Source organism: Camarhynchus parvulus, chromosome 6 (assembly GCF_901933205.1).
Source record: "Camarhynchus parvulus chromosome 6, STF_HiC, whole genome shotgun sequence".
Lineage (NCBI taxonomy): Eukaryota > Metazoa > Chordata > Aves > Passeriformes > Thraupidae > Camarhynchus > Camarhynchus parvulus.
The window spans coordinates 11,349,330-11,375,291 of NC_044576.1; the positions used below are offsets into that span (position 1 = coordinate 11,349,330).

Consider the following 25,962-nt stretch of genomic DNA (forward strand, 5'->3'; position numbering starts at 1 on the left):
AGCTGGCTGTACACAGGAACATTTTCCCAAAGGAAGCAAGCTATCCTGTCAGTGCCAACCCCACAGAAAATCACAGAGTAGCTACACACATCTGGGGAAGGTCTGATACTGTTTGCCCAGAAAGCTGCAGTCAGTGAGGGACCTACTGACAGCCTCAGGGTGCCAAAACTGGCCAAGTAACACAAGATCTAAATGCAACACTGTTTTGAAGATCTGCTTAATAACCTAGTGAGAAGTGGAAAAAACTGAGATGCTTTCATGCAGGGGGAAATGATCTAAGCACAAGAGCGAGCTACTCTGATCAAAGATAAAGAATTTCTCAAACTCCTACCTAGAAACTGTTGATCTTCACACCTTTTAATAAAATATTTGCCAAGGGCAAAATTTAGGCAATAGGTCAAAGGGACATATTTGGAGACATTCAGGAGAGTTTTCTTTCACAGAAGTCCACTAAGACAACACACAAAGAAACAATATTCTGTAATTGATTAAAATACTTTATTGGCTAGAAAATGCAGAAATATGCAGTATGCATAGAAATATACTGAAATATGAAGTCTTCCAGAATATTCCTGTATAAAAACCACAATTCATACTTCTACATCTTATTTATATACAATACCAAATGTATTCAAGAGTGTAAGGTCATATTTGCATTTCTTTCTTCTCTTGAAAACACATTTGGTGTAGTCCAAGGCCTTTCTGTTTCTTCAAGAGAAAATTGCACAGCTACCCTATTTCCTCATTTGGCCTGAAACCTGATGAAATTTTACATACTCTTCTCTCCCTTACTAGATCCTTTCAAGCTTGACTTCTGCCTCTTTTTCTCCCTTTGTCCCAGTATGCGATAGACTTTTTTCTTAGCCTCCTTTTGCCTCTTGAATTTCTGTTCATCCTCCTTCTGCTTAACTTTGAGATATTCTTTAAGCTGTTCCCGATGCTTTACTTTGGCTTTCTTTATCTTGTAATTATTCACTGTACTCAAAGCACTGAGTAAAGCTGATATCTAGAAGAGAAAATAGACAATCAATATACATGCAGCTCAGTTTTGGTGAGCAAGAAACAGTGTAACCTCAGCAGACACACAAAATGAATCTGAGATTCAAGGCAAGTTCCTAATTATCTCTGCACCTGTTACCCAATTTCTAAAATGGTTTAATTTTTTATCCTGTTAGGAAGTTAATCAAAGCTTTAATTTTTGTGAACTCTGATTTTCATTAGATAGCTTTTAAAAGGCTGTGCCTAATTGCTACTATAGAACACTTAAACTGCAGTTTGGATCTTCTTGCCCCTGTAAGCACTCTAATTCTCAATTTTGGAAGCAGACTATTTGCTTCAAATCCTGTCTGTGTTAATAATGCATGGCAATGACAAGTCAAATAAAAAACTGCAGCTGCCAATTTAAGTCACCCGTAATATGAGAGCACTAAATCCAAGTGAAACACCTTGCAAGTGCTGTGACAAGGACAAAAGTCGTATTTAGGCTTCAGGTGACCTACTAGTCTAAAAAATAAGACACCATCCACTCAGTGACAGTTCCATATACATACTGTGTGCCAAACAGGAAGAAAACAAATTGCAAGTGATCATTTTTCACTAGGAACATATATATCTTTAGCATTAGCAGTAGATTCAAATGCCAAAACAATAGTCAGAAAAGCTTTAAACAACACATTTACCCTTCAGGAGTCCTTGTTTCAGAGTAAGTGATAATTACCTTCTTTTCATGAGGCTCCCTGATAACAGCTGGTCTCCACTGGTCTTTTGGAGTCTTGCCTTTCTTCTCAAGATTCTTAGGCTTGTTCTTAAAAGGCAGTGCCTTCTGCAGTGCTTTAGGAATGTGGAGCTTATTGAAGTGCCTCTTCTCCCTCACAATAGGCTAAGAGAATGAATACAGAACATACATATAACACTCATGATCTTAAAAAACTTTAATTTTTCATCTTTTAGTGGGGAAAATACCCCACAAAACACCACAAACCAAAACAGAAATACACATCCCTCAAAAAAACCCCAAACCAAACAAAGCATAAAAAACACAAACCAAAAGTAAAAAAACAACATCCTCTGACATCCTTGGACTGAACTGTAAATGATATGTTCACCCCAATTACTACAGCAGAAGTCTCAGTAAGCTTCTGGAGAAGACTTCTACTCTGCAGATTACTTTATAAACTTTAACTGACCCATAACAATCTACTCTCAACTGTTTTATTTCCATCTCATGCCAGGACTGTGCCTTGTAGATAAAAATTTAAAGTCCCACATGCATGTGTATGAACAAGTATTTATACTGCTCTCAGTCTGCACAGGTCTGAGACACGCTGCAAATTTGACTGGTTTTAAAAAACAAAACAAAACAAAACAGAAATGTACCTTATAGAGAGAATCCTTGTTTTGTTTCAGTTTGATGCCTTGCTCATACCTCAGCTGGCCTGTTGTTTTCATTCCACTCCAACTATCTTTCTCACCGGCTGGTTTCAGCAGGGATGTTACAGGGTTATAAAACATTGGGATAGAAACAGGATACCAAGTCCTCACAAAAACAATATCTGAAAGAAAAGGGAACGTTAGTTGGCTCTAAAAATATGAAATATAAAGAGTTCATCACATCCACACTCTAAGGAAAGATTGCCTGAACAGAACAGATACTGCACCACATGCTAGCAGTGTGTTTGGTATATAGACCAAATGTCTTCAGCTTGTGGTAAAAGCAATGCAAAACCCCATAAAGGCATGAACAGCACAGATTCATGAAGAGTAGGCAGCTGAATACTATCCTGTTCATCATTCATATTCAAGAACAAGCAATAGAATTCATATATGTAATGTGCCTATATAATTACTGACAAAACCAATTTTCTTTTCCTTTGCCTATTTTTATAAAAGAACTAACTTGCTTTGATTTTGCACTATCTGTGATTTTGGTGTATGTAGGAAAACAGGTCATATAAACCCAAGTAAGTATAAACTCATATTCTCAATATCACAGTGACACTCAGCAAACACAGGAGATCCTCTGCACAATTTCCCCAAAAGATTACAGGAAAAAGTTCTCAGAAAAGTGTCCTCTAGCACTTGTACCACTAAATTCAACTCATCATGTTCAAGGAGAAAGCCTGTGTTAAACACTATAACCACGCTCTGTAAAGCATTAAAACACTTAATGCAGATGCATGTCTTCAACTCAAGCCTTTTCATCTGCATACTATATGACTTCTGAGTAGAAGTGAAAGAAATCCAACATAAAAAACACTTCTTTTGAATTTCACTCTGCATCTCACAAGGTATTTCTTACTTTGTGAATTCACATCTCAATTATCAAATCCCAGAATTCTGAGACACAGCTTTACAATCTGTGAAGAAGGATGAAAGTTGTGTGATATTTTACATGCAATGTGCAACTTACCACTCATCAGCAACTTGTCTTCAAATGTTGCTCTGAAAGCACCCACAGGAGCTCTGAGGGCCTTTTTGATCTGGCCTCGGATGCCACTCACACTACGGATCGCTGCACCTTCAAACTTAGCCACTTCCAACTGAGAGTTAAACATGCCCTGAAAATGTGAATTACCACTCTCATTCAAGATGCCAAGTCTCTCTCTGTGACCTATATAGGCCACAAAAACAGAATTCCCACAAGCATATCTTATAAAGAAACAGGAGGAGCATAGCATTGTCTTTAGACTAAGAGTGCTGATCACACCAAAAACCCACTGAGCTGACCTTGGGTGAGCTACTGAAAGCAATCTACTTAGTCATACATCACAGGCAAGGTTGCTAAGCATTAAATATATGTATTTAAAATTTCAAACCAGAACATATCTACAGAAGCTTTACAGTTCTCCTTTAGAGTAATTGCTGGAACACAGGATACCTTAAAAGCAACCAAGCTGCCCTAAGTTGCTAGTTCTGAGATTCTAATACAATACAGCTCTTGAAGGCTTGTGCTTCTTTCATATATCACAAGAAAAGCAAAAAAAAAAAAAATCTGTCTATGCCTAGTGCAAACACTTGAGTGCTTCATTGCTGGGATCACTGCTTAGCTGCTTGCTGCCTCAAATGCACAACAACCTAAGCTCTCCCTGAGCCTGAAAGCCCAGCAAAGCACAGTGGGAAGGTCAGTGAACATTCACTTCTGCAGCACTCCCTACCCCAGACATTTTTGTAACTGTAACGAGAAGCCTTAAGCACTGCTAGAAGTCTCCTTTGACTCCAGAGCTAAAATTTAGTGCCATCAGACTGATCAGACTGATAAGTGGGATAAGACCAGGCACAGGTTTACATCCTCTAAAGGTGTCTGTCACTGCTAATCAGTGGGTTTTAGGAAGGAAGCAGGGGGTGGGAAGGAAAAAAAAACCACACTGAATGTGAATCAGGGGACTGTTCCAGAATTTTTGTCTGGTTAACAATTATTCATATTCCTTGTAGTAACCAGTACTTTCAGAGGTCACATGAAAGAGAGCTCAAAAAAGCACAGGCAGCTCCTGAGATCCAGAACAGCATTCAACAATAACTGAAAACTTGGGCCTCAGGAAAAACAATCCCAGGTTGCATTCCTTCTTAACATCAGTACCTCTGGTTTTACAGTATACCTACCTATGAACTTACCTTAATAAAACAAGTGTTCTTGAAAATTTTGAATGGAAAACCAGTTAGCTTTAATTTCTTTACAATAGTGATGGATTTATCTAAATCAAGCACAACTCCTGTGGCAGCAATCCGGAAGTCAGGCTGAAACATCAGACAGGAAAGACTGCTGAATGTGTATTCCTCCAACAGTGAAGACACCATTTAAAATCACAGAATCATAAAATATTTTGCCTGGAAGTCATCTAGATGACTTCTAAAGGTCATTTAGTCCCACCCCCCCTGAAGTGAGCACAGACATCTTCCAATAGACCAGGTTGCTCAGAGCCCCAGCCAGTCAACTCTGAATATTTCCAGGAACGGGCATCCACAACCTCTCTCATCAACCTGTTTGCGTTTTACCACCCTTGTTGTAAAAACCTTCCTCCTAATATCTAGTCTAAATCAACTTTTTTAATTTAAAATCATTCCCCCTTATCCTATCACAGCAGGGCCTGCTAAATTTATCCCCACAATTTTTTAAGCCCCCCTTATATACTGAAAGGCTGCAATGAGGTCTCCCCAGAGCTTTCTCTTTTCCATGACGAACCCCAACTCCCTCACAGCCTTTTTTCCAGGGAGAGGTGCTCCATCCCTCCAGTCATCTTTGTGACTGTTCTCTGGATCTGCTCCAAGAGGTCCCTGTCTTTCCTGTGCTGAGGGCACCAAGGCTGGCCATGGTACTCCAGCTGGGGTCTCACTGGAGCAGAGCAGAGGGGCAGAATCCCCTCCCTTGCTCTGCTGCTGGCACTGCTCTTGCTGCAGCCCAGGATGTGATTTGCTCTCTGGGCTGCAAGTTCACATGACCACAGCATGCCCAGCCTCTCATCCACCAGAATCCCCAAGTCCTTCCCAGCAGGGCTGCTCTCAATCCCTTCACTGCACAATCTGCACTGACACTGGGGGCTGCCCCAGATCTGCTGCAGGACCTTGCACTTGGCCTCATTGAACCTTATGGGCTTCCCCCTGGACCACTTCCCAAGGTTCCCCTGGACTGCATTCCATTCCTCAGGCATGTCAACCACACCACTCAGCCTGGTGGTGCCTGCAAACTGCCTGTGTCACTGATGGTCAAAGCACAGTGCTGGTCCAAGCACAGACTGCTGAGGGACACCACTTGTCACCACTGCACATCAAGACACTGCACTGTTGACCACCATCCTCCAGATGTGGCCATTCAACCAACTCCTCCACAAACAGTCCACCCATTGAATGAATATCTTTCCAACTTAGAGAGAAGGATGTTGTGAGGCACCTGCACTCCACATTTAACTTTAAAGATTCAGAATTTCTAACCTTTACAGAAGTAAAGCAGCATGAAAAATGCAGATTGACTAGTACAGACTAGTTGAGGTGCTGCTGACATAACATTCCTACCATTCACTAATGAGATTTCCAGAACTGCCATTCTAATTACCTTGGAAACAATCTAAAAGTCCTTGTGATCTACCTCACTGTGTTCTCTTTATGAAACAGAATCTTACTCAGACAGAAAGTCTCAAAGGAGAAGTGCTTTGTGCACTGCTCTAAGACACTGTATTATGCGAGGGACACATGATGAAAACAGACTTTTAAAACATGTAAAAAGACAACTGTGCAATAGTACTTGAAGGCATATTTTAGGAAGGAGATAATAATCACCACTGATTACTGACACGCTCATTACAATGCCATGCAAAGCTTTTGTTACCAATTGTCTGCAAACATGAACCTACCTTTGATTAATATATATCTAATAAAGATCATATCTGATAAATACTGCTTTAACACTATTTAAATTGGAATTATGGAATTGCTTGGTTTTGAAGGGATCTCAAAGATCATCTCATTCCAACACCTCTGCCATGGGCACCTTCCACTAGACCAGGCTGCTCATGGCCCCATGCAACTGGCCTTGAATCCACAGCTTCTCTGGGCAACCTGTGCCAGAGCCTCATCACCCTCACAGTAAACAATTTCTTCCTGAAATTCTCTAAAAAACAAACAAAAATATCCTCTCCATACAGTTTCCCACCTCAACATAATACACCTTTCAAAAGCTTGAGTCCCGCTACTTTCATAGTTCCTACAACTACACTGTTTTATCATAATGTAACTTTTCTTCCCAGAACATATATATTTTCCACAAATATCTACGGAAAGTGTTAATAAGCATTCTGTGGTAACAAACCTACCGTTGTGCCACTGACAGACTGCACTGCCAAAAATCCTGTCCCCTGAGGAGTGATGGGCCCTAAAAGAAAATTAAATTTAAAAATTTTGGAGAAGTCTTACTACGCAATATCTAATCCCTATTTAAAGTCCAAAAGCTTAAAAATACATGAAAATATACTCAATGAAGAAAACCAAAGTTTAAAGCACTCAAACTATTGCTCACATTTAAAGCCTCATAAAGGAATGGTTAACAAGAAGTTACTCATGCAAGGGCTGGGCCCATAATGTGTGCAAAGTCTATCTGCACACAAATCAGGCTCTTCTTCAATATGCTACAACTTAGAATGCTCAGAATTTGATTGAAAGCCAAGCAATTCACAAATCATTTAAACAATCCACAAATATCAGAGAACTGCCTATTTTCCCACACTACTTGATGTTATTTTTTGTTCCACAGAGAAAAAGTTGTACTTCTCATTGCAAAAGCTGCATTCCCTGGTACATCCTGCAAAGCCAGAGAGCTGTACACTGCTGAAGTGAGGTAGGACACAGCAGCAGGCTCACCCCAGAAGGCTGCCCCACAGTGCATGTGCAGTGGGAGCTGCACACTGCTGAGGTGAGGCAGGACACAGCTGCAGCAGGCTCACCCCAGAAGGCCGCCCCGCAGTGCATGTGCTGCGGGGTGTACTTGAGCAGCCGGTGCCGCCCGTTGTGGTCCTCGATGTAGAACATGGGGATGGTCTGGAAGCGCCTCCAGCCCAGCGACAGGATCAGGGGATCGCGCGTCTTCAGGATCTTCTTGTACCACCGGTGCTTCTTCAGGCGCAGCTGGTTGGAAGAGAAGGTGAACCATGCTACTACAGGATGGCAACAGTGATTCTGAAACTCGAGCCTTAGTTTTTCAAGAATGATTGAAAGCAACTTCTATCTACACTAGAATTTTTATACAGTAAGTTTTATCTTTGTTTATCTTCAGAAGATCAATCAGTATTTCACTCACTCTGAAGCCATGTGTGTACACATACAAGCAAGTATTATATTAAAAATACATTTATATATGTGCTAGTAGCTTTTCTGCAGTCACTTGTATATAGATCATGAAGGTCAGAGAACAATTAATGTTTGCAATTTAGCAATCACAGTATCAGACCTTAATCCTGAGACACCTCTGCAGCTGAACATTAAACAGCAGTAACCTTTTCCAGTTATCCAATTAAGCCTGTAAAGATCCAGAATCTGCTACTGTAGAATTAGACTTTGTGTCTAAAGCCAATCCCCTATTCAGAAGACAAGGATGGAAGTTTCTGTCTGTTTTTACCCTATTTAAAGTACACAGAAAGCAGTAACTCCAGACACCCTGAAGCACACCTGCACCAAGATAAAATGCACTCAGCCCTTTGGCTACATACCTGTACATAGCCGACATTTCCCTCGCTGTTGCCCAGACCACCCAGGATGATGGGATAATGAGGATCAAAGTTCAGGACAAATTCACAGGGCACATTCTCAATCTCTATTCGAACATACATGCCAGGCCTGAATCCCTCATACTGCACTCTGGTTTCATCATCCTGATCTTCAAATTCTGCTCGGTTAAGCTATGTGACAAAGACATAATTCACAAAATTCAACTACTAGCAACTTGTTCAAGAAGGGATGGTTCGATTTAAAACATTCTAACATTTATATAAATCTTTTTGGGAAAGATCTAACAGGTTTTGCGACTTCCTATTCAGAGGAAGATCTCTACCACCACAAAGCCCTTCCAATTTGAGATCAAGTGGGCCTGTTAGCCTACTTGAAAGACAGTAGTACCCAGGAGAAGCAAATGGCTGAGTGACTTCTGATACACCTTTCACTATGGTGGCTTTGGATTTTAAAGATACAACTGTCCAAAGTACATTTTTGGATTTAGAAGCCCAAGTACCTTTTAAAGTTAATGTCCTGATCTTTAAGGTATCACTTCATGAGGATGCTGCAGCTCAGCAACTTAAAAAGATTTTTGTGCATCCTCACACTGTACATCATCAAAAGCTCTTCTGTACCATAGGACAAGAACGTAGATACTGTGCAAATATTTAACAAGATATCCTCGTGAATAACAGGAGCCTCACCCTCTTGTTCTAGTCCCTGACGCTTACCTACCCAAAAGACACTGACTCTTTTCCTGGAATGTCCTTCTTTACCCTTTAAACGCTCTCAGTGCATCAGCATACCAGAGCTCAGATTATCCTTTGTGACAGAGGCTAATACAAGCAGGTAAGGATTAATTTAACAACTATTTAGGGCAAAATTTTGTCAAAAGACAAGACAGTGAAATTATTAACATTATTAATGTAAGGCAGTGTTCTCCCAAGCCAGTCAAAGAAGGAAGCTACTTTTAAGCTTAGAAGTTCTCATGTGGAAAAAAAAAAGGCCTGGAACAAAACCAAAACCTCACATTCTGGGTACAGTTACACTGAAGACTTCTACCACATGTACACAGCAATAGTCATTATATTATTTTTTCCTCAAAATAACTTCACAGTTGGATGAAAAAAACTGTCACAGAGAATTTACTTATCCATTAATAACAGTGCAAAAAATAACACTAAAAATAATACCTGGAAAATATATGGCAGAAATTAATATGAGGAGGATTTTCACCTTCCTACACATAAAAGGATGCCTTTTGTTTAAAAACTTTTTAAGTAGTTGAAGTTTAGATGATACATCCTGGCTTATTCAGTGATTAGTATGGTTAAGTATTGCACTCAGCTTAAATTAAGCTTTCACTTGTTTGGTTTCTTTACTTGCTTTCCTTTCCAGATAACAGAATCAAAAAGCTCAAGAATAAAAAAATCACAACCATGTATTTCTTTGTGTGTACTTTCTGAAATACCTCCTGAGCATCACCTGTGTTTCCAGGAAAAAATCTTTGGGAGACAAACTCCATGGAGCATTTTGGAAAACATATAGCCAGATAAATTGACAAATTAGCAGATTGTACCTGTGCTTGTTTATGCATTTCTTCTTTAAGATCATCAAAGTATGTGGCATCCCCTTCATCATATTCTGCATCAAACATTTCTTTAAGTTTTCTTTTCTTGTCCATGCGCTCCTTCTTCTTTTCCTCCTCCTCAGGTTCTGGTTTGGACATTTTTTCATCTTCCTCCTCCTCTTCTTCACTTCCAGACTAATCAACAGTAAGTTGTCAAACATGTAAAACAACTGAAAACAACTCATTCTGATCAACATTCTGATAGATATTATTAAACAATATTTTTTATAGTGTCAATTATTAGACAACTGAAAAACATTTCAGTTTTAGACAGAAATTAGTAAGCTATTCATACAAGGAGACAACTTCAGCAAGGACCAAAAGATCTCATGATCTAATCATATTCCTTTTCACTGACAAAACTTTTTTGACTAAAGATCATTTTAACGTAAGGGAACAGACCCTAGAACTGACCTACCTGTTATTCTAGAGCTAATATAAGCATATATAATACAGGAGGAAAAAAAAGTAATTGTTGATAGCACTGAGCTATCAACTGCTGGAAGGCTGGAAGCATTCTAGAGACCAGAGAGAAGGAAGTTTGTTCACAGACCATTTGAAAACTGCCAAAATGATGCCATTACCCTCTATTTTATAACAAATGCAAAGCCATCAAGTTGCTTAGTCCAAAAAGAAATTGATTTTTCACTTTGTACTGTCACAGACCACTACAGTTCTGTTACTGGAAGATATCCAAGCCACAGCATAAAATTGCTTCCACCAACCTCCTTTATGCAGATAAGAGGAATGAACTAGGAAACTGTGTCAAGTTTCCACTATTTGTTGTGTTTAAACAGAGGGCTATAATCTTCTGCATAAGATGAGATGACACAGTACAAACAGTTATGATTACATTTGGTTTTAAAATACTTCTGTCCTGCCTCCAGATCCTGCAGCTCTTGATTAAGCCTGACACCTACTGTTAAATGAGTGAGGTGACTTCTACATAATTAACTATAAACAAAACTTCAGGCTCAGGCTAAAAACATGCCACTCTAGATAAAGTCAGTAATAAACATAAATTTTCTTTCCTGCTCCCACTGATTTCCTTCCATATTGATTCTATGAACACCGAATTTATTACATAGGATGCCTATCACTTGATAAGAAACACACACTTATCTTGAGTTAGATAAGAACATTAAAATGCTAAAAGAACATAAAAATGCAGATCAGACCTGCTCTCCTCCAGCAGCAACCTTTCCTTTGTGCACAACCCCAGTTTCCAGATCTTCAAAATCTCCATACAGCTCTTCTGCAACAGTGAGCACCCAAGACATGTGAGCATTAGTTAACCATTCTGCTGTATTGCTCCACACCATCTCTCACATGTTCAGTACTATGCATTTCTCAGAGCTGCTGTGGAGATTAGTTTCAGTCCAAATATTTTTGATTCCCATCAAGTTTTATACATTTGTTTTGCCCTCTCTACAACTTCAGCTGAAAATTCCCAGCTAAGCTCAACGTGGCTCCTCCTTTACCCTTTCAACACCCTTGTGATTTAAAAAATGTAAATGAAGCGTAGATCACCCCAAAGGACTCCCAATACATTAGTTTGCACTCTAATGACACAAGACACCAGCAGAGCAATTGAGCTCCTATGCCTAATTTCCAAAAAAAAAAAAATAGAATATAGCTGACAGTCTTTAGGTTAAAAACATGTGCTTATAGAAGCCTGTTAAAGCACAATCATGATGCATGTAAGATATAGCCACATTACTAAACTTTTTAAGTATTTCCTAATTTAAAAAAAAAAACCAAAAAACAAAAACACCACCTCCAAAACATGTGAAGATAGATCTCACTTTTCAGCCACACGTGAAAGGCAAGTTTGTCTTGCTAATAAGAATAGTTTCTATTTATTTCTACCATGGCTATCTAAAAGAATAAACCATATATGATGAATAGATGAACTCAGATACATAATTCAAAACTGGCATGACCAAGTGTTGAGACTAAGGACTCCATTTAGTAATTTAAGTTACATACTCTATTTTTCAGACAGTACATTTCCAGAATGTGGTATGTGCCTACTGTTTCTACAGAGACTGACAGCAATATGTAATTATGTTAGTATCTATATAATAATTTATATAATAGTTTGAAAAAAAATCTCCAAGTACAGCACTAGGGCACAATATTCTATATACATAATTAAAAAGTCATACTTTTCTTAAAAATCCTGTACAGAGGAATCATTTTTAAAAGTGTTACACATACCATCTTCCTCCAACAGCTTTGCTGCATCTTTATCATCCTCCCACTTTCCAGTAACAAAGCAGTCTCGAATACTGCTCATAACCTGCAAAATAAATTGCACAGCTGCACTGCCTTGCACAGCTGCAGCTTATCATCAACAGAAATGTTCTCCAAGACATTCCCCACTCCCCCATCAAAGACAATTCTCACATGCAGCTCCACATCAAGACACCATTACCAAAACTACACAATGCCTCCCCAAAAGCAGGATTGTGAACCCAGTTTAATTCTTGCCAAAAAGTCTTTTGATTACCAAAATCTCTACCCTACACTGTATTTTCGCTTGGGTCTCCCCTGCTTTTTATTTTTTGGTAAATAAAGAACAAACTATTATCCACCAAATACTCAAATGAGACAAGCATTAAATTGATTTACTGTAACTTGCCACTCTTCTAAAAACAAACATTGGAATCTGTTGCGTATACTGACAGCAAGTGGCAGAATCTAAGACACTGTGGCCATAGCTCCCACAGCTCTGTTTCAATAACAGCTCAGTCATACTTTATGAGACACAGCCAGGACAGAACCAGGCAGGATATGCAGAAGGAATTATCCAATGGCATTACCTCTTCTAAATCCCAATCTTGTGGCTTTTCTACCAGGAATTTGGAGCAGTCAAGAGCATTAGCCTTCTGTTTGGATGCTTTGTCTGGACGGCTGACACGAAACAAACCTCCAAGTTCATCATCTGCATCCTCACTCTCCTGGTCCTCATCCTCCACAGCTAAACCAAACACAGAGGCTGTGATGATTTCCCCCACAGTACACGCATGAAATTCATTAACCACCTCTCTCCTTATGTTTCCCAACAGCTACAGCAGTTTAAAGAAATAAAAGAACCAAACTGGAACAGTTTTGAATGTAAAAGCCTGAAGAAAAAGGTACACTGATCCACTTGTTTTCATAACTGGAATCATATTAAAAAAACATTGTCCAATAAGTAAACAGAGGATGCTTGTTCAATATCACATATCAGAACAATAGCAAAATGATCTGTGAAAAGGAAGGAACAGGAATTAAGCTTGTGTGTAAATCAAGAATACCAGACTGGAGAATCTGTCAGAAAGTCTTCTCACACCTGCACTGTGGAAGGTTTACAATCTCATCATGTTCTACAAAGGTTCTGCACAATGAGATTGGAACTCTCAGACAACAACTGTAAAAGTTGTGAATTAAAACAGGACAAGTTACATAAACAGCAATTTTCTCTTCCTTTTAAGCCAGCTATTTTCCCTTGACAAACACCTGATACTAAGTCATGTATAAGAGACTCTTCCACAGTCACTGAGAGACAGAAATTCCTGAAACCAGCCAACAGACAATATGCCTTTATGAAACACAATTACCACAATGGGTTTGCATAATATCTATCAGATCATTACACAAATAACCAAACCTTAAATGTTTGGAAGAAATAACTGTGTAAGAAAACATGAGTAACAACTTAGCAGTCTGGAAAATGAACTCAAAATGCTTTTTACGGGAAAAGTAAAAACTGTCTTCTTGTTACAATTATTAGTGAAAATGAGCATCAGCAATTAAAAAGTCAATTAACTCTCCTCAAGCCTCCTGCCAAAAGACCATGATCAAATACTCAGACTTAAAAACTTGGTAACAGCTAAAAGCCAGCATATAATGAGTCAAGTTTCCAAGCAGATCTGTACCTGTTCCGTAGACAAGTTTCCGAAGGTTGGGGGTTGATCGCTGCTGTCTCAGAAAGGCCTCAGCTGCCTTCTGTGTGAGGTCCTCCTTCCATTTAAGTGCACCTGAAAAGGGAAAAAAGTTGCAAAAAAGAACAAGACTGAGCAACTACAAAAATAATTTAATTAAGGACATGACAAGAGACTTAAGAAGTGTAGACACAGCCCACAGTTTCTTTTTCTCATATTCTGTATATACACAGAAACATAAACCGTGGATAACAAATTATACCACTGATTTTTTTAGGCTAGAATTTTAAAAAATTATTAACAACAGTAAGAGATTTGATCATGTTCACGATGATACATTTCTTCACAGACTCACAGAATGGCTGAGGTTGGGAGGGACTTCTGGAGGTCTCTGTGTCCAGCCCCACTGCTCAAGCAGCCACACCTAAGGCAGGCTGCTCATCACCATGTCAGGACAGCCTTTGAACATCTCCAAAGATGGAGACAGCTGTTCCAGTGCTCAGTGAGTAGTTGGTGCATTTTAGTAACATTCCCCCAAATATGTTTTAGTCTTTCTAGATGTAACAGAGCATCATAATTTGTTTTACACACACAGCTATAAAGATTAAATAGAAGTATATGCAAAATCAATGAAGTTTTGTTTATAAAATGAATCACCTCTGTTCTAGAGGAAGGAAACTTGACACTTCATACTACAAAGTAAATGAAAGACTTAATAGCAAGTATTTCAATCTTTCCCAACTTGAAGTTTTGCTACTTAAGAATTATAACTAAATACACATTTATATATATATATGACAGGCAACATTATGGATTATTCACTAATTATATCCTTTAACAATTAATACAATGATGTGGACAGTAAAAATTAAACAGTTATAGCCTACCTGTTGTGTCAGCAGAAAGATCTATTTTTTCTTCATACTCCTCTTCCTCTTTCAGCAGGTTCTCCACATCATCATCCTCAGTATCCACAGTTTTAACTTTGGTGTGTCTAACACTATCAGCTTTCTTTGCTTTACTGTGCTGAAATCCATTCCTATTTGACTCATCAGCTTCTAATTCCTCATATGATCCTCCTTCATCATCACCCTCTTCAAGGGAAGAGTTCTCATCCTCAGATTCTGATGCCTCTTCTGCGGTGCAGTTTCCTGAATCTGTAGTGAGCACTGCTTTTCTTTTGGGGCTGTGCTCTGAGATTTGTGGATTTGTTTCTGTATGTTCACTATCCATATCACAATGCTTAGATTCAGCTCTCTTATTTGCAGCCTCAAATTCACTACCTGAGCTTTCATCTTCACAAGTCCTTTGTACATCCCCCTCCTCCTCCTCCTCATCTTCCTCCATCTCACTATCTTCAGCGGCAGTTTCTCCTTCTTCAGAGCTCATCTCCAGATCATCATCACTGTCAGCAAATGCTGGTAGCTCATTCACAGCTTCTTCATGAGGCACCTCTGTTTTCAGACGCTTGGCTCTCCTAACAGCCATCCCTTCCCTCAAGAGCACTCTCTCACTTTCTTCCTCAGCATCATTTTCATTATCACCATCACTTCCATCTTCAGACACTGCTTCTTCTTCATCTTCTTCTTCTTCTTCTTGGTCATCTTCCTCATCACTTGCTACACCATCATTTTCCTTCTCATCGTCTTCAAATACGGCCTTCCGACGAACTCTTCCAGTCTTCAAATCCACCTGCCTCTCTTCTTTTGGCATCACAAACCTGTTCTCCCAAAGACCACATTTGGGGTAAGATGGTAAAGTACAAGAAAATTTTAATGAAAGAATGAAGCTTCATGTTAATATTGTTAAACAGTTCTACAAATTTTCTTTCAAAGAAAGTGAAGTTACATAGATCATTAGAAAGGCACTGTCATCCTGTAATGTGTCTTTATTCAAGAATATTGACTGTTGTAGCCAAAAGTAATTCCAATTCATTTCATTTTCCAAGGAATGAATTAAAACAGAAATGTTACTTTTATCAGCAAGAAATTCCTGGAAGGCAGGTCTACATTGCTTGCAAACTTTCTAGTACCAATGATTTCTATCCCAAAATACAGTGTGGCATATGACTAATCTCAGAAGAGGAAGAAACAGACATTTTACAGGCTGTGCTCTATTGAGAATTCTTCCTAAATTAGAGCCTGAAATTAGAGATTCAGTCATGCTCAAACACTGCTCAACATTCAAAACTTACTCTTGTCCTACATCTTCTGAACCCAAGGGTGTAGAGTCCATGAAGAGAGAGACCTTGCTTGATGCCATCTTAACATCAATGGCTGAGTGTGTGGAGATGAGGCTCTGAACAAGCTCCTGATTTGGCCTCACTTCCTCCTGGAAAGACAAGACTTTTTACTTTTCAATTAAGTTGAATAAACAAATGTCTAGTGACACCTATCAGTCTAAACCAGCAGAAATATACATATGCAAGAAAAAATTGCAGAGCATTTTAAAGAAATATTTTCTCAGAATAGAATAGCAAGGTGTCCCTTCCCCTCTTCATATTTCAAGAATATCTATAATATCAACCCAAGAAAAATTGAAGAGGGACTCCTTCACAATATGCAACCACTAGAGTAAATACCAGCAAACACATTGTCACAGACCCAAAGGTATTTAACATTTAGCACAATACAGAGAAAAAACTGAATTCAATTTGTTTGTAGGTAAATCTTTTCTCCCTTTGACCAGTCAAATCCTTTAAGTTTTCTCCCAGCAATCACCATGTCCTGCAAAATAAGAGTAGCAATAGTCCAGCACCTATAAAGCTTAGGCCAATATTTGGAAAGTTATTACATAAACTTTAGGTATTTAATATTAACTGATCATCCAATGTTTTGTACAATTACAGATAATAGAAATAACCCTTCTCTGAAATCCCTGAAAGAGAAAAGAACTAATTATCCACTATGGATAGATAAGGATTGTTTTAAAGAAGCTTATTTTTAAACACTTATTTTGGCTTTAAGGATAAAAACTATATTTTCCAAGAGAATTTAAACCACCACCAGGATTCTTTTACCTCTTCTTTTTCATGAGCATGGCTTCCACCAAGGTCAATGTAAACAGCATCTTTGTCATACACAATACCCCCAACTCCTGACAGAGGGGCATAGACGAGCTTCTCTTTCTCATTTAAGGAACGTTTCTTCTGCTGCTCAGGGAGAGCACAGGGGTCTGGCAGGAAACTCACATCACTGACTGTGAAGTCTCCAACACCTGAGGGGACGGACAACGATTCATCAACAGGAAGCTCTGTACCAAACATCCAATTCCTCTGCCTTACCACTGAACTCAGAGAAGTATACAGAAATTCACCAGAATCCTGCAAAGCTTTGTTTGTTTCTTCGCTTGTTTTCAAATGACAAAAACAGCAACTCCCTTTTCTGAGTAGGTCTGTAAATTTATTATCATGGTATTTCTTAATTTAAACTATTTAATCATTCACTTAAAATATTAAATTATTCAATTCTGACCATAATAAATATATTACATAATTTACTAATTCACATCATTTAAATTAACCTTTCATTATTAGGGCTGATATGTTTTACATTTTAAGCACTTTCTAAAAGTGATACACTTATAAAAAAATTTAAATACTGTGATTAATGTGTTTATCAGTGCAACAAAACTGCACAACTTAAAGCAAAACTATTCACAAGATTTATTTTCACCAAAATGTGCATTATGAAAAAAATTTCAAAAACCTAACAGGTATTTAGAAAAGTGGCAAATCTGTTGTATAAGATACTTTGAAGATACAAATAATTTCAGCTATGCTGTTTTTCACATATCAGTACAGAAAGAATTCTAAGACTGATAAATTACCTGGCATATGAATTTGACTTTTGTTTTTTAAGTGTGCTCCTCTCAGGTATCCATACAGTGATATCTTCCTGTCACATTTGGGATTGATTCGAACATCCTCTGGGTTTGTCAGCTCTTCCATTCTACTCAACAGTTAAAATGACAGTTAAAATATTCAGAGTCTCAATGACAACTTTTGAGATAAAGTAATTTAAGAAAAAAGAACATCACTGCTGCCACTGCATGATCTGCAGACTCTAATAATCAAAACTGAATTATCATAAGAAAGAAAAAATTAATGGAAAAACTGATCTTCTAAGAACATTTTAAAATTCTTTTCTAAAAGCTGTATAACTATGCTCAACACATTTCCAGAAGGTTTACTGACACTTCACTGAGCAGGGGCTGCTTTCTTAGCACATTTTAACTACTCTTTATCGGCTTTGCACACACAACCCTCCTCTAATCAATTTCACCGATAGAGGGCAAACAGCTGAACGTCACACTCCCCGCAGCCACACAACACCTTCTTTTCCCTAAGAATGCAGGTGAGCAACACAAAAGCTCCCACAGAAAAGAGGGGCTGTTTGCAGGCAGAGGAGGGGAAACTCCTCTCTACACTGCACACGGGAGGCAGCACACAGAGCCCAGGAGGAGAATGGGGACACAACCCGGCCGCAGATCAGCTTAAAGCTGACCCAACAATCATGAAACCGCAACACTTACAGCAACCTAAAACATTGTTACCAAAATACTACAGAATGCGGGGTTTGCATTTTCCCTCTCTTTGCTTGATGTATTTTACAGGACTTCGCACAATGCTTATCTACTTCTCTGACAATTTTTACTGAAGAATTAGAGCTAAAGAAGAGGCTCATTCAAGGTGCCTTGGATTGTTGTGAGAATTTAGTCATAACTGTAAGCATTCTGGCAATAAAATATGAAAGGTGAGGTAATTTCTCAAGCAGGCACAGCTGCCATCAAGATTGCTTTCATGTTCCAAAGAGACTGTGAATCAAATGCTATACTGGGAGACAGAGCAGAAGGGATATTCCAGGGAATTCAGAGGACTAATTCACCAGCTGTTGTTTAATCAGTAGAATGATTGTTTCTTTTCCACAGAAATTCAGTATATTCATCAACGAGCAGGATTATTTTAATTATCCTGTGTTTCAAAAGTATTTACAATATTCCAGAGGTGTGTACATGACCTGACACAAGTGAAAACTGAACGGCACAAACCTGTCACCTTCCCTTCCCAAAGCCACTCAGGGAACACCAAACACCCATTCATACACAGAGCTGAGGGCTAACAGCACAGCTTTTTCAAACAACAAGGTGCTATCTACGCTGGGAATAAAGAACAGAGACAAAAACACACACCTGTCTGCAAGAACATACGGGTGAGACGTTTGCCAAGTGAGAGGCCGGAATTTCATAACGGAGATAAAACGCCCCAAATTGTGAATTTCCTGCTTTTGATATTCTCCATGAACCATCCCAGACAAATAAAACAACTTGGCACCCTAAACACATTAAAAAGACATAAAAAATTTGATTTAATACCCATAAAGCTAACAAGAAAAATACATAGTTAATGCAATTCTAATTTGTAAGTCTTAATTGAAAATTATATTACAACTGGTTCTGAAAGATCAAACTAACCAGGTTACTTCAACATGAAAATTGTTCCTTAAATCTCACTGGAAAACTATTCACATCCTCCAGACCTCATACAGACCTACAAGCAGATCCTCCTTGCACAGCACCTGCAGAACAGACCTAGTAGCAAATTAAGCAGCTTATCACACCGGGATAGAGAATAATCACACAAGTATTTTAGCAAACAGAAAAAAGATGAAACAATCTGATACAGTATCAACGTTGTTCACTTATCTATGTAAAAGATGTAATATAATAAACACTTAAGTAATAACCCACTTTTAATTTAGCTTCCATAAAGCAAAATATATGAAAAAATTAATGTTAAATGTCATACCGGATACACTTCAGTCCAGAATCTGTGCTTTAATTTCTTTTTAGTCTTCTTTAATTGTTTGTTGTTCTTGAATGTGTCCAAGTGGGTTAGAACTCCCATAATTTTGGGAAAGCCATGTACCTGGCAAATGTTCAGGAATTCAAATGTCTCCATCTCAAATCCAAAGCTGGCATCAATGAGCATGAGAACCTGTAAACACAATATTCACATTTCACTACAGCAATACCACAGTGCCCACATGAGCTTATTTCAAAGACCACACCTTTAAATTCTTAAGCTTCTCAGGAGCCAAAATCCTAAAATGCACTGACACAGCAGCCAACAGTCAGATGAAAATGGAAGCAAAGTTGGTTTAGTGTTTTAACAATAAAGAACTCAAAGCATACAGGAACTGATGCCAGATCTTCAAGCACTGATGTAATCTCAGCTCCCAACAATAAATCCAAACAGATTCTCAGCACCACCATGTGCACACAGAATCTGAAATATCCACCAGCAGAAGTATTTGTACTGTTTGGTACCTGTCCCGTACTCAGTAGAAAACATAAAAGTAGAAGAATATCCAGATCAGTGTACACATGTATTTAGATATTTACACAGTTAATACTTAGACAAGGATCCCAATACCTAATCAGCTGTGAATAATATACTCCAAATCCACATGTAAAGTAAAATTCTAAACAAAGGGATCATGCATTGGATCCCCAGGATCAGTTGGTGTAATCTCTTGATCCAAAAGTTGCAAGTAAATTACAACAGTGACCAGACTCCACTGAAATCAGCTGTATTACTGCAAAACAGATGGAGGCCTCAGGGTGCAAAGAAAACCCCAACTAGTAAACTAATAAGTATTTCTACTTTGAACATTAGTTGAAAACTTCTTGAATAAAACTCATTTTCAGATTTTATATGGTTTAACCAAATCCCTTAATGAGAAGTCACTGTGTCACCTTGGCTCATTATAAGACCTTCCCCTAGAAGTTTACCAGTTGCATTAGCAATGAAGCTCAGCAGCATTTCCCTTGTTTCACATCCTCCCCACCACCACACACACACACACACACACACACACACACACACACACACACACTACACTTTCACTTTCCCCCACCCTCAGGATGAGGAAGGTCCTAGGGTTGTTCCAGAACATAAGACGTGTCAAAGAGCTCAGGTCTTGTTCTCTTTGAAACCAAAGACAGTTTTGCCTTTGACAGCAAAAAATGTGTAGACAAACCAGACACTGGTGCAGTCCAACCAAAAGGAGTATTTTCAACATAAATTATAGTAGAAATCGCATTCCATTGTTAACTTACCAGATCAGCAACTTTAGCCAGGTCAATCATTGTGTTAATGTCACACCCACATTCAATAATGGTCAGCCGGCGCTTTTTACCTGAAAACAGAATTAAGCATCAAAAACTCCAACAGAGAGAGCAAACCAATTTGTGCACTTTTATTTTCAGGTCACATTCCTGGAGTTCCTCCAGGGTATCTGGGACTCAGATTCTGGTCTAGCATCTAAATCATCCAACATTAATCACTACAGAAGTGTCTGGTTTTACCTATTTATAACTGCACTAAAATATAAATTTTTTAAACTTAAAATTATCTGAATCTTCTTTTATTGTACATATGCCAGATCACACATCCAAATGATATCTTCAAAATGACCAAAAATCATGACAACATGAGCACATCCCAGCAAGACAAGTAAGGAGCAGAAAAGAAGCATTTCCATTTCTTGTCTCTTTGTTCTCACCTGAAACAATTGTAACAGGACCCCGGATTTCAACCAGCTTCTGCCTGGTGAAGTTCTTAATGAGACACTTTATCACAGTGCTCTTCCCAACCTTGGGAGGGCCAACCACAACCACCACCACGGGAGGTGGCTCCAAAGGAGTCCGGTCAACCACGGGAATGTGATGCTTTTTAGTCTTCAGATCCTGAGTTCTGAGGAGAAATTTGTAATAAATAAATACAGGAACGCCATGGATAGTGGCATTTACTATTTGAAAGTCTTCAGTATTTGCAAAGGCTTGAACACAAAATGGAGCACAAGCAGAGACACCAGGCACTCCCACGGAGCCTAAGGAGCTATACAGCTTTTCTATGGATTAACAGAGTGTACAATGCAACAGAGATGCACAAAGCACCCCCACTCCTGACACACACACAAACCACACACAGCCTGACTGGGTGAATGATGAATGCCAAGCAGACACAGCAGCGAAAATCACAGTCTGTGGATGGCTACACAAAGTATCAAAGAAAGCCCAGAAACTCCCACCCCTCCAGCCGCCTCTGGAGCAGCTCCGACCCTCACCGATGGAAAGTCCGGGCCATCCGCACAGCGGACTGCACCGTGAAGGCTTTGGGGTTTCTCTTCCGTGCATTCTCCTCATCGCCTATTCCCAGCTCATTGAGATAACGCTTCCTTTTCTTCTCTGCCTTTGGCCCGCTATGCTTCGCACGATGCTTCTTCTTCTCTTTTTCCTCCATCTTACCGGTTCAACACTTGTTTACAGCCAGCAGGATCCCGAGTTCCTCCGTGTGACAGCGGGCGCAGCTGGCACAGGAGGAGAGCACAGTTAGCACAGGGCACGCGTGCACAGCACATCGGCCGGAGAGCACCGAGCAAGCACCATCGCACCCTGCTCACGGGGCCCGTTCCCGGTGCACGGCAGCCCCCGCGCCCCGCACTCCCGGCCCGGGGCCCCGGGCAGGCCGGCAGCGGCCCGGCGGTGCGGCCAAGGCGGGGAGCTGCCGGGCACACCGCGGGCCCTCAGCTCGCCAAGGGCTCCGGCCGCGGGGCCGCTCCCCACGAGCAGCCGCCACTCACCGGGGCCGTGCGAGCCGTGGGCCCGGTCCTACCCGGTCCGACTCTGTCCTGGCCGGTCCGACGCTCTCCTCCCGGCCCGACGCTGTTCCCCCCGGCTCGGGTGCTGCCCCCCGGCCCCGCGCTGTCCCCTCGGTTCGGGTGCTGCCCCCGGCCCGGTCCCGCCGCCCGGCCCACGTGTGCCCGCACCGACCGCTCCGTTGCAGAGCCGCCCTCCCGGAAACAGCGGCTGCGCGCGGAGTTCCGTGCGCGGCGGCGGAGCGCTATTGCCGGCGCACACGGTGTCCCACGGCGGCAGGGTGGAGGCGGTGCCGCGCCGCCCGCACCGGGAACCGGGAGTCGGCCCTTGTGTGTGTGTTTACGAATAAATGACTCTCCTGCAAGCTCTGTGAAAGCCCGCGGTAGCTGCCCGGCGGGGCCGGCCCCACAGCACCCGGAGCGGAGGAGGCGTGGGGACCTTCAGGTGCCCGCGGGCTCGGGGCAGCCCCGTACGAAGTGGCAGATGCGGCCCCAGCAATTTCTGCGAGAAAGATAAAAAATCAATCCTTGCCAAGGACTATGGGAGGACGAACAAGTCAGAGCGTAAAAGCCTATGAAGAGCTTTTCCGTGCAGTGAGTTCTGACGGAATTCACCAAAGAATGACGGGAACAATGGGGATTTCAGCCCTGAGCCCCGGGGTGATGAGGCCATGACCGAGCCCCGCCGTGCCAGCCCCGCCTGGGCGCTGAGGGCCGCGCTCCGGAACCCTCCGGGAACGGTGACTCCACCACCTCCCCGGGCAGCCCATTCCAGTGTCTAATCGCCTTTCCTGTGAAGAAATGTTTCCAGATTTCCAACCTAAGCCTCCCCTGGTGCAGCTTAACACGGTGTCCTCTCCTGCTGTCGCTAATACAACTCAGGTGGGGGCGTTTTGCAGGTACCAAGCCCTGCAGGCACAGGGACATGACCAGGCATGCAGAGGGCAGGGTACCCGGGTGAGAAGCGAGCCATTGTTTTATCTCGGCTCTGTGCCCCGCCTGCAGGCCAGTCCCCGTGAGGTGCGCTGTAGGCGCACTCCCTGCTCAATGGAGAGCCCTCTTGCCAGGGGTGATTCTCCTTGTGGCAGAGCCAGCGAGGACCAGGGCTGCTAACGAGGTGTCCGGGCGTGAGCTGCTCCCTCCGTGCTGCTGCCTCCCAGGCAGGTGCCCTCCCGCTGCACTTGCGGGGCCGTGGCTGTCACACTGTCACACTGGAGGAGGCGGCTGTGAAGAAAGGAATGTGATCGCAGGTTCCCGCATCAGGAGGAGCTCGGGACACCCTGCAGTGAATTAGCCCAGCCTGACTAAAAGTGACATTGGTGAATTTGGGTCCTCGCTATCTCTTTGACAAGTTATGTAGAAGAAAATACATTTTTCAATATTTAGCGTGTAAAATCCTCTGTTCTTCTATAAATAGGAGTATTTTACAGGCAGTAGAAGAGTACATCAGCTACTGAACACATTTGGTTCCTGGCCAACCATCACCTGATCATGACAGCAGAGATGCTGGCAAGTCCAGGGGAGGCTACTATACCATTGCTATGGAAGTACCTCCTACGTGTTGAATAAGCATTCTCATTAAGAAGGTATTATGAGGGAGAGGGTATACGTAAATAAATAAGTCTTAATGCATTTTTTAAAAAATATTTACTAAAAGAGTCATAGATACAATCATAAATACAATCATCTTTTTATCCTTCATTCTCAAATACAACTTGTGTTCAAAGTGCCTTGCAGCTATTATCTGAAGCCATATAGCTGTTCTGTAATACATGAGCTTGTTCCAAGCCTTTAGGTCAAGGCAGAAAAATTATAGCCAGATGAAAATTACTGACAAAAGTGTGGACTAATTTTCTGGACTTCTTGTGTACACACCTCCATAGACAGTTTGTTCAGGGATATCAATTTTATTAATAAAATAATGGTCTGTGATAAAGTTTTATTCCCATTGTTTCTCTTGTTCTATAAACAAAATAATTGAATTAATAACAAAGGTATTACAATCTAAGCATACATTAAAATATTCCAGAGCCACCTTTTAAACCCAAAAATAGATCTGCATGTAGAGTTTTCAGCATCCTAGGCCTAATACTGCTCTAACACACATCCATGGCAGTTCTCCAGAGGTACACATGAAGAACCTTTCCATGATTACTGTGGTCTTCTGGATAACCATGGGTCTTGAGAATTCTAAAAATAGACTCCATGTGCAAATGCAAAGATGAAACACATTTTTTTCTCCTCAGTGCAATTCTACAAGTTCATGAAGGTAAAAAAATCTTAATTTGGCAACTAGACAATCACGACTAAAAAAAAAGACAATTTGCAAAGAAATTACACAAAACAAAATCACAGAAATATTGCCTTTTAAAAGACTGTGGTCATTTTTAAATGAAAACATTATAAATTAAGTACCCAGGAAAAGACCATTAGTGTTCTTTATGAGGAACACACCTAAAATGCAAACACACCCAGTGAGATGTCCCCTGCCACCACCAAGGCTGCTTTTCACATGCTTGTACCCCTCTTGTGTTAATGCTTCCTCAACTAAAAGCTATAAATAAGCCTGTTATCTAAGATTCCTTAATTTAAAATAAGTGAATTATGACCAGAATAGAAACAAAACTCAGTAAGGCTGCAAAAACACCACCATAGTGCTAAACCTCCTGGCAGAACAAATCCAGCATAGCCTGAACACAGAGAGCTCATCAGTGCTGACACACTTGTGAAGATGAGTCTATGCATGCAGGTTAGTGTCATGTTGCCCATAACCAAACACGTGCAGGAATACTGCAAGGGGTGACAGATGGCCTGGGCTGGGGAGGCAGCTCACATGCAGCAGGTAGCCCTTGCTAACATGGCTTATCTTTCTTTCCCTTCCATACACGGCACAAACCTCAGAGCAAGCACTCTGCACCTAGGCCTGCAAAACCTCTAGCCACTTCAGACAACACTGGCAACTGAGAAAAAAAATCACATTCATTTTCCATCAGGCAACTGGACCCACTGCCACTTTCATGTCTGACCCAAATGACAGACTGAATTCTGGCCACCAAAAGCAGAAAAGTAACTTTTTGTCTGACCTTGCTCTGCATTTTGCTCATTCTCAAGCAGCCAATCTAAGCCCATTCCCAAAATTTCATTTCTCATGCCCAGCCAATGAGGGTCATAGTCATTTACTGTCTCCAGCAGCTGCTGCTCATACAATGGGGCTGCAGTGCCAAGTGCCCTTTGATACCCCCCTTCATGCTTTGGACCTACCAAAGGAGGACTAGCATTGCTAGCTGCAGGCAGAGGTGAACTGTGCCTCATCTGCTCGGGCTCAAGCTTGGGTTCCCCTCCATCAAAACTGAAAGTGGAGCCATTCCCAAAGGGAGAAGTGTTTGACTTGGCATACAAACAGCTCTCAATACCCAGGCCCTGGTTAGCACTGAAGTAGTTTAAGACAGGCTTTCTGTACGTGTTCTCTTTAGGTGCTGGGTACTGGTGATCTGTACAAGGCTGGAAAACATCTGCATCTGAGTAGTAGCCTTCAGGGAATGATTTCTTC

The 25,962-nt window shown here is 40.9% G+C and overlaps 1 protein-coding gene across 3 annotated transcripts; it reads right to left on the bottom strand.

The window, feature by feature from the left end:
• Window positions 1–476: 476 nt before the first annotated feature.
• Window positions 477–22,618, bottom strand: BMS1 (BMS1 ribosome biogenesis factor). 3 transcript variants are annotated; one of them, XM_030951559.1, is made up of 23 exons: window positions 22,588–22,618; window positions 21,882–22,124; window positions 21,318–21,508; window positions 20,872–20,951; window positions 19,559–19,747; window positions 18,943–19,085; window positions 17,581–17,702; window positions 16,772–16,968; window positions 15,947–16,083; window positions 14,640–15,472; window positions 13,747–13,848; window positions 12,649–12,806; window positions 12,044–12,125; window positions 11,002–11,078; window positions 9,773–9,958; window positions 8,193–8,381; window positions 7,431–7,611; window positions 6,804–6,862; window positions 4,612–4,734; window positions 3,410–3,557; window positions 2,377–2,552; window positions 1,718–1,879; window positions 477–1,006 (listed from the first exon to the last, which is right to left on the bottom strand). In XM_030951559.1, exons 2-23 carry the CDS (start codon window positions 22,055–22,057, stop codon window positions 770–772), a joined length of 3,948 nt encoding a protein of 1,315 aa, XP_030807419.1. In that variant the 5' UTR covers window positions 22,058–22,124; window positions 22,588–22,618; the 3' UTR covers window positions 477–769. The 3 variants fall into 3 exon arrangements, with proteins under 3 accessions (XP_030807419.1, XP_030807417.1, XP_030807418.1); XM_030951557.1 differs by lacking the exon at window positions 22,588–22,618 and adding an exon at window positions 22,398–22,575; XM_030951558.1 differs by lacking the exon at window positions 22,588–22,618 and adding an exon at window positions 22,430–22,572.
• Window positions 22,619–25,962: the final 3,344 nt, after the last annotated feature.

What these genes read in the sequence shown, in the direction of transcription:
- BMS1 (XM_030951559.1), bottom strand. Translation starts at nt 22,057, where the DNA reads ATGGAGGAAAAAGAGAAGAAGAAGCATCGTGCGAAGCATAGCGGGCCA. An exon ending in CCGTATGTTCTTGCAGACAG is followed by an intron (nt 17,703 to 18,942) that starts GTGTGTGTTTTT and finishes ACTGTTGAGTAG; the next exon opens with AATGGAAGAGCTGACAAACC. An exon ending in AAGTCAAATTCATATGCCAG is followed by an intron (nt 16,969 to 17,580) that starts GTAATTTATCAG and finishes CCGTCCCCTCAG; the next exon opens with GTGTTGGAGACTTCACAGTC.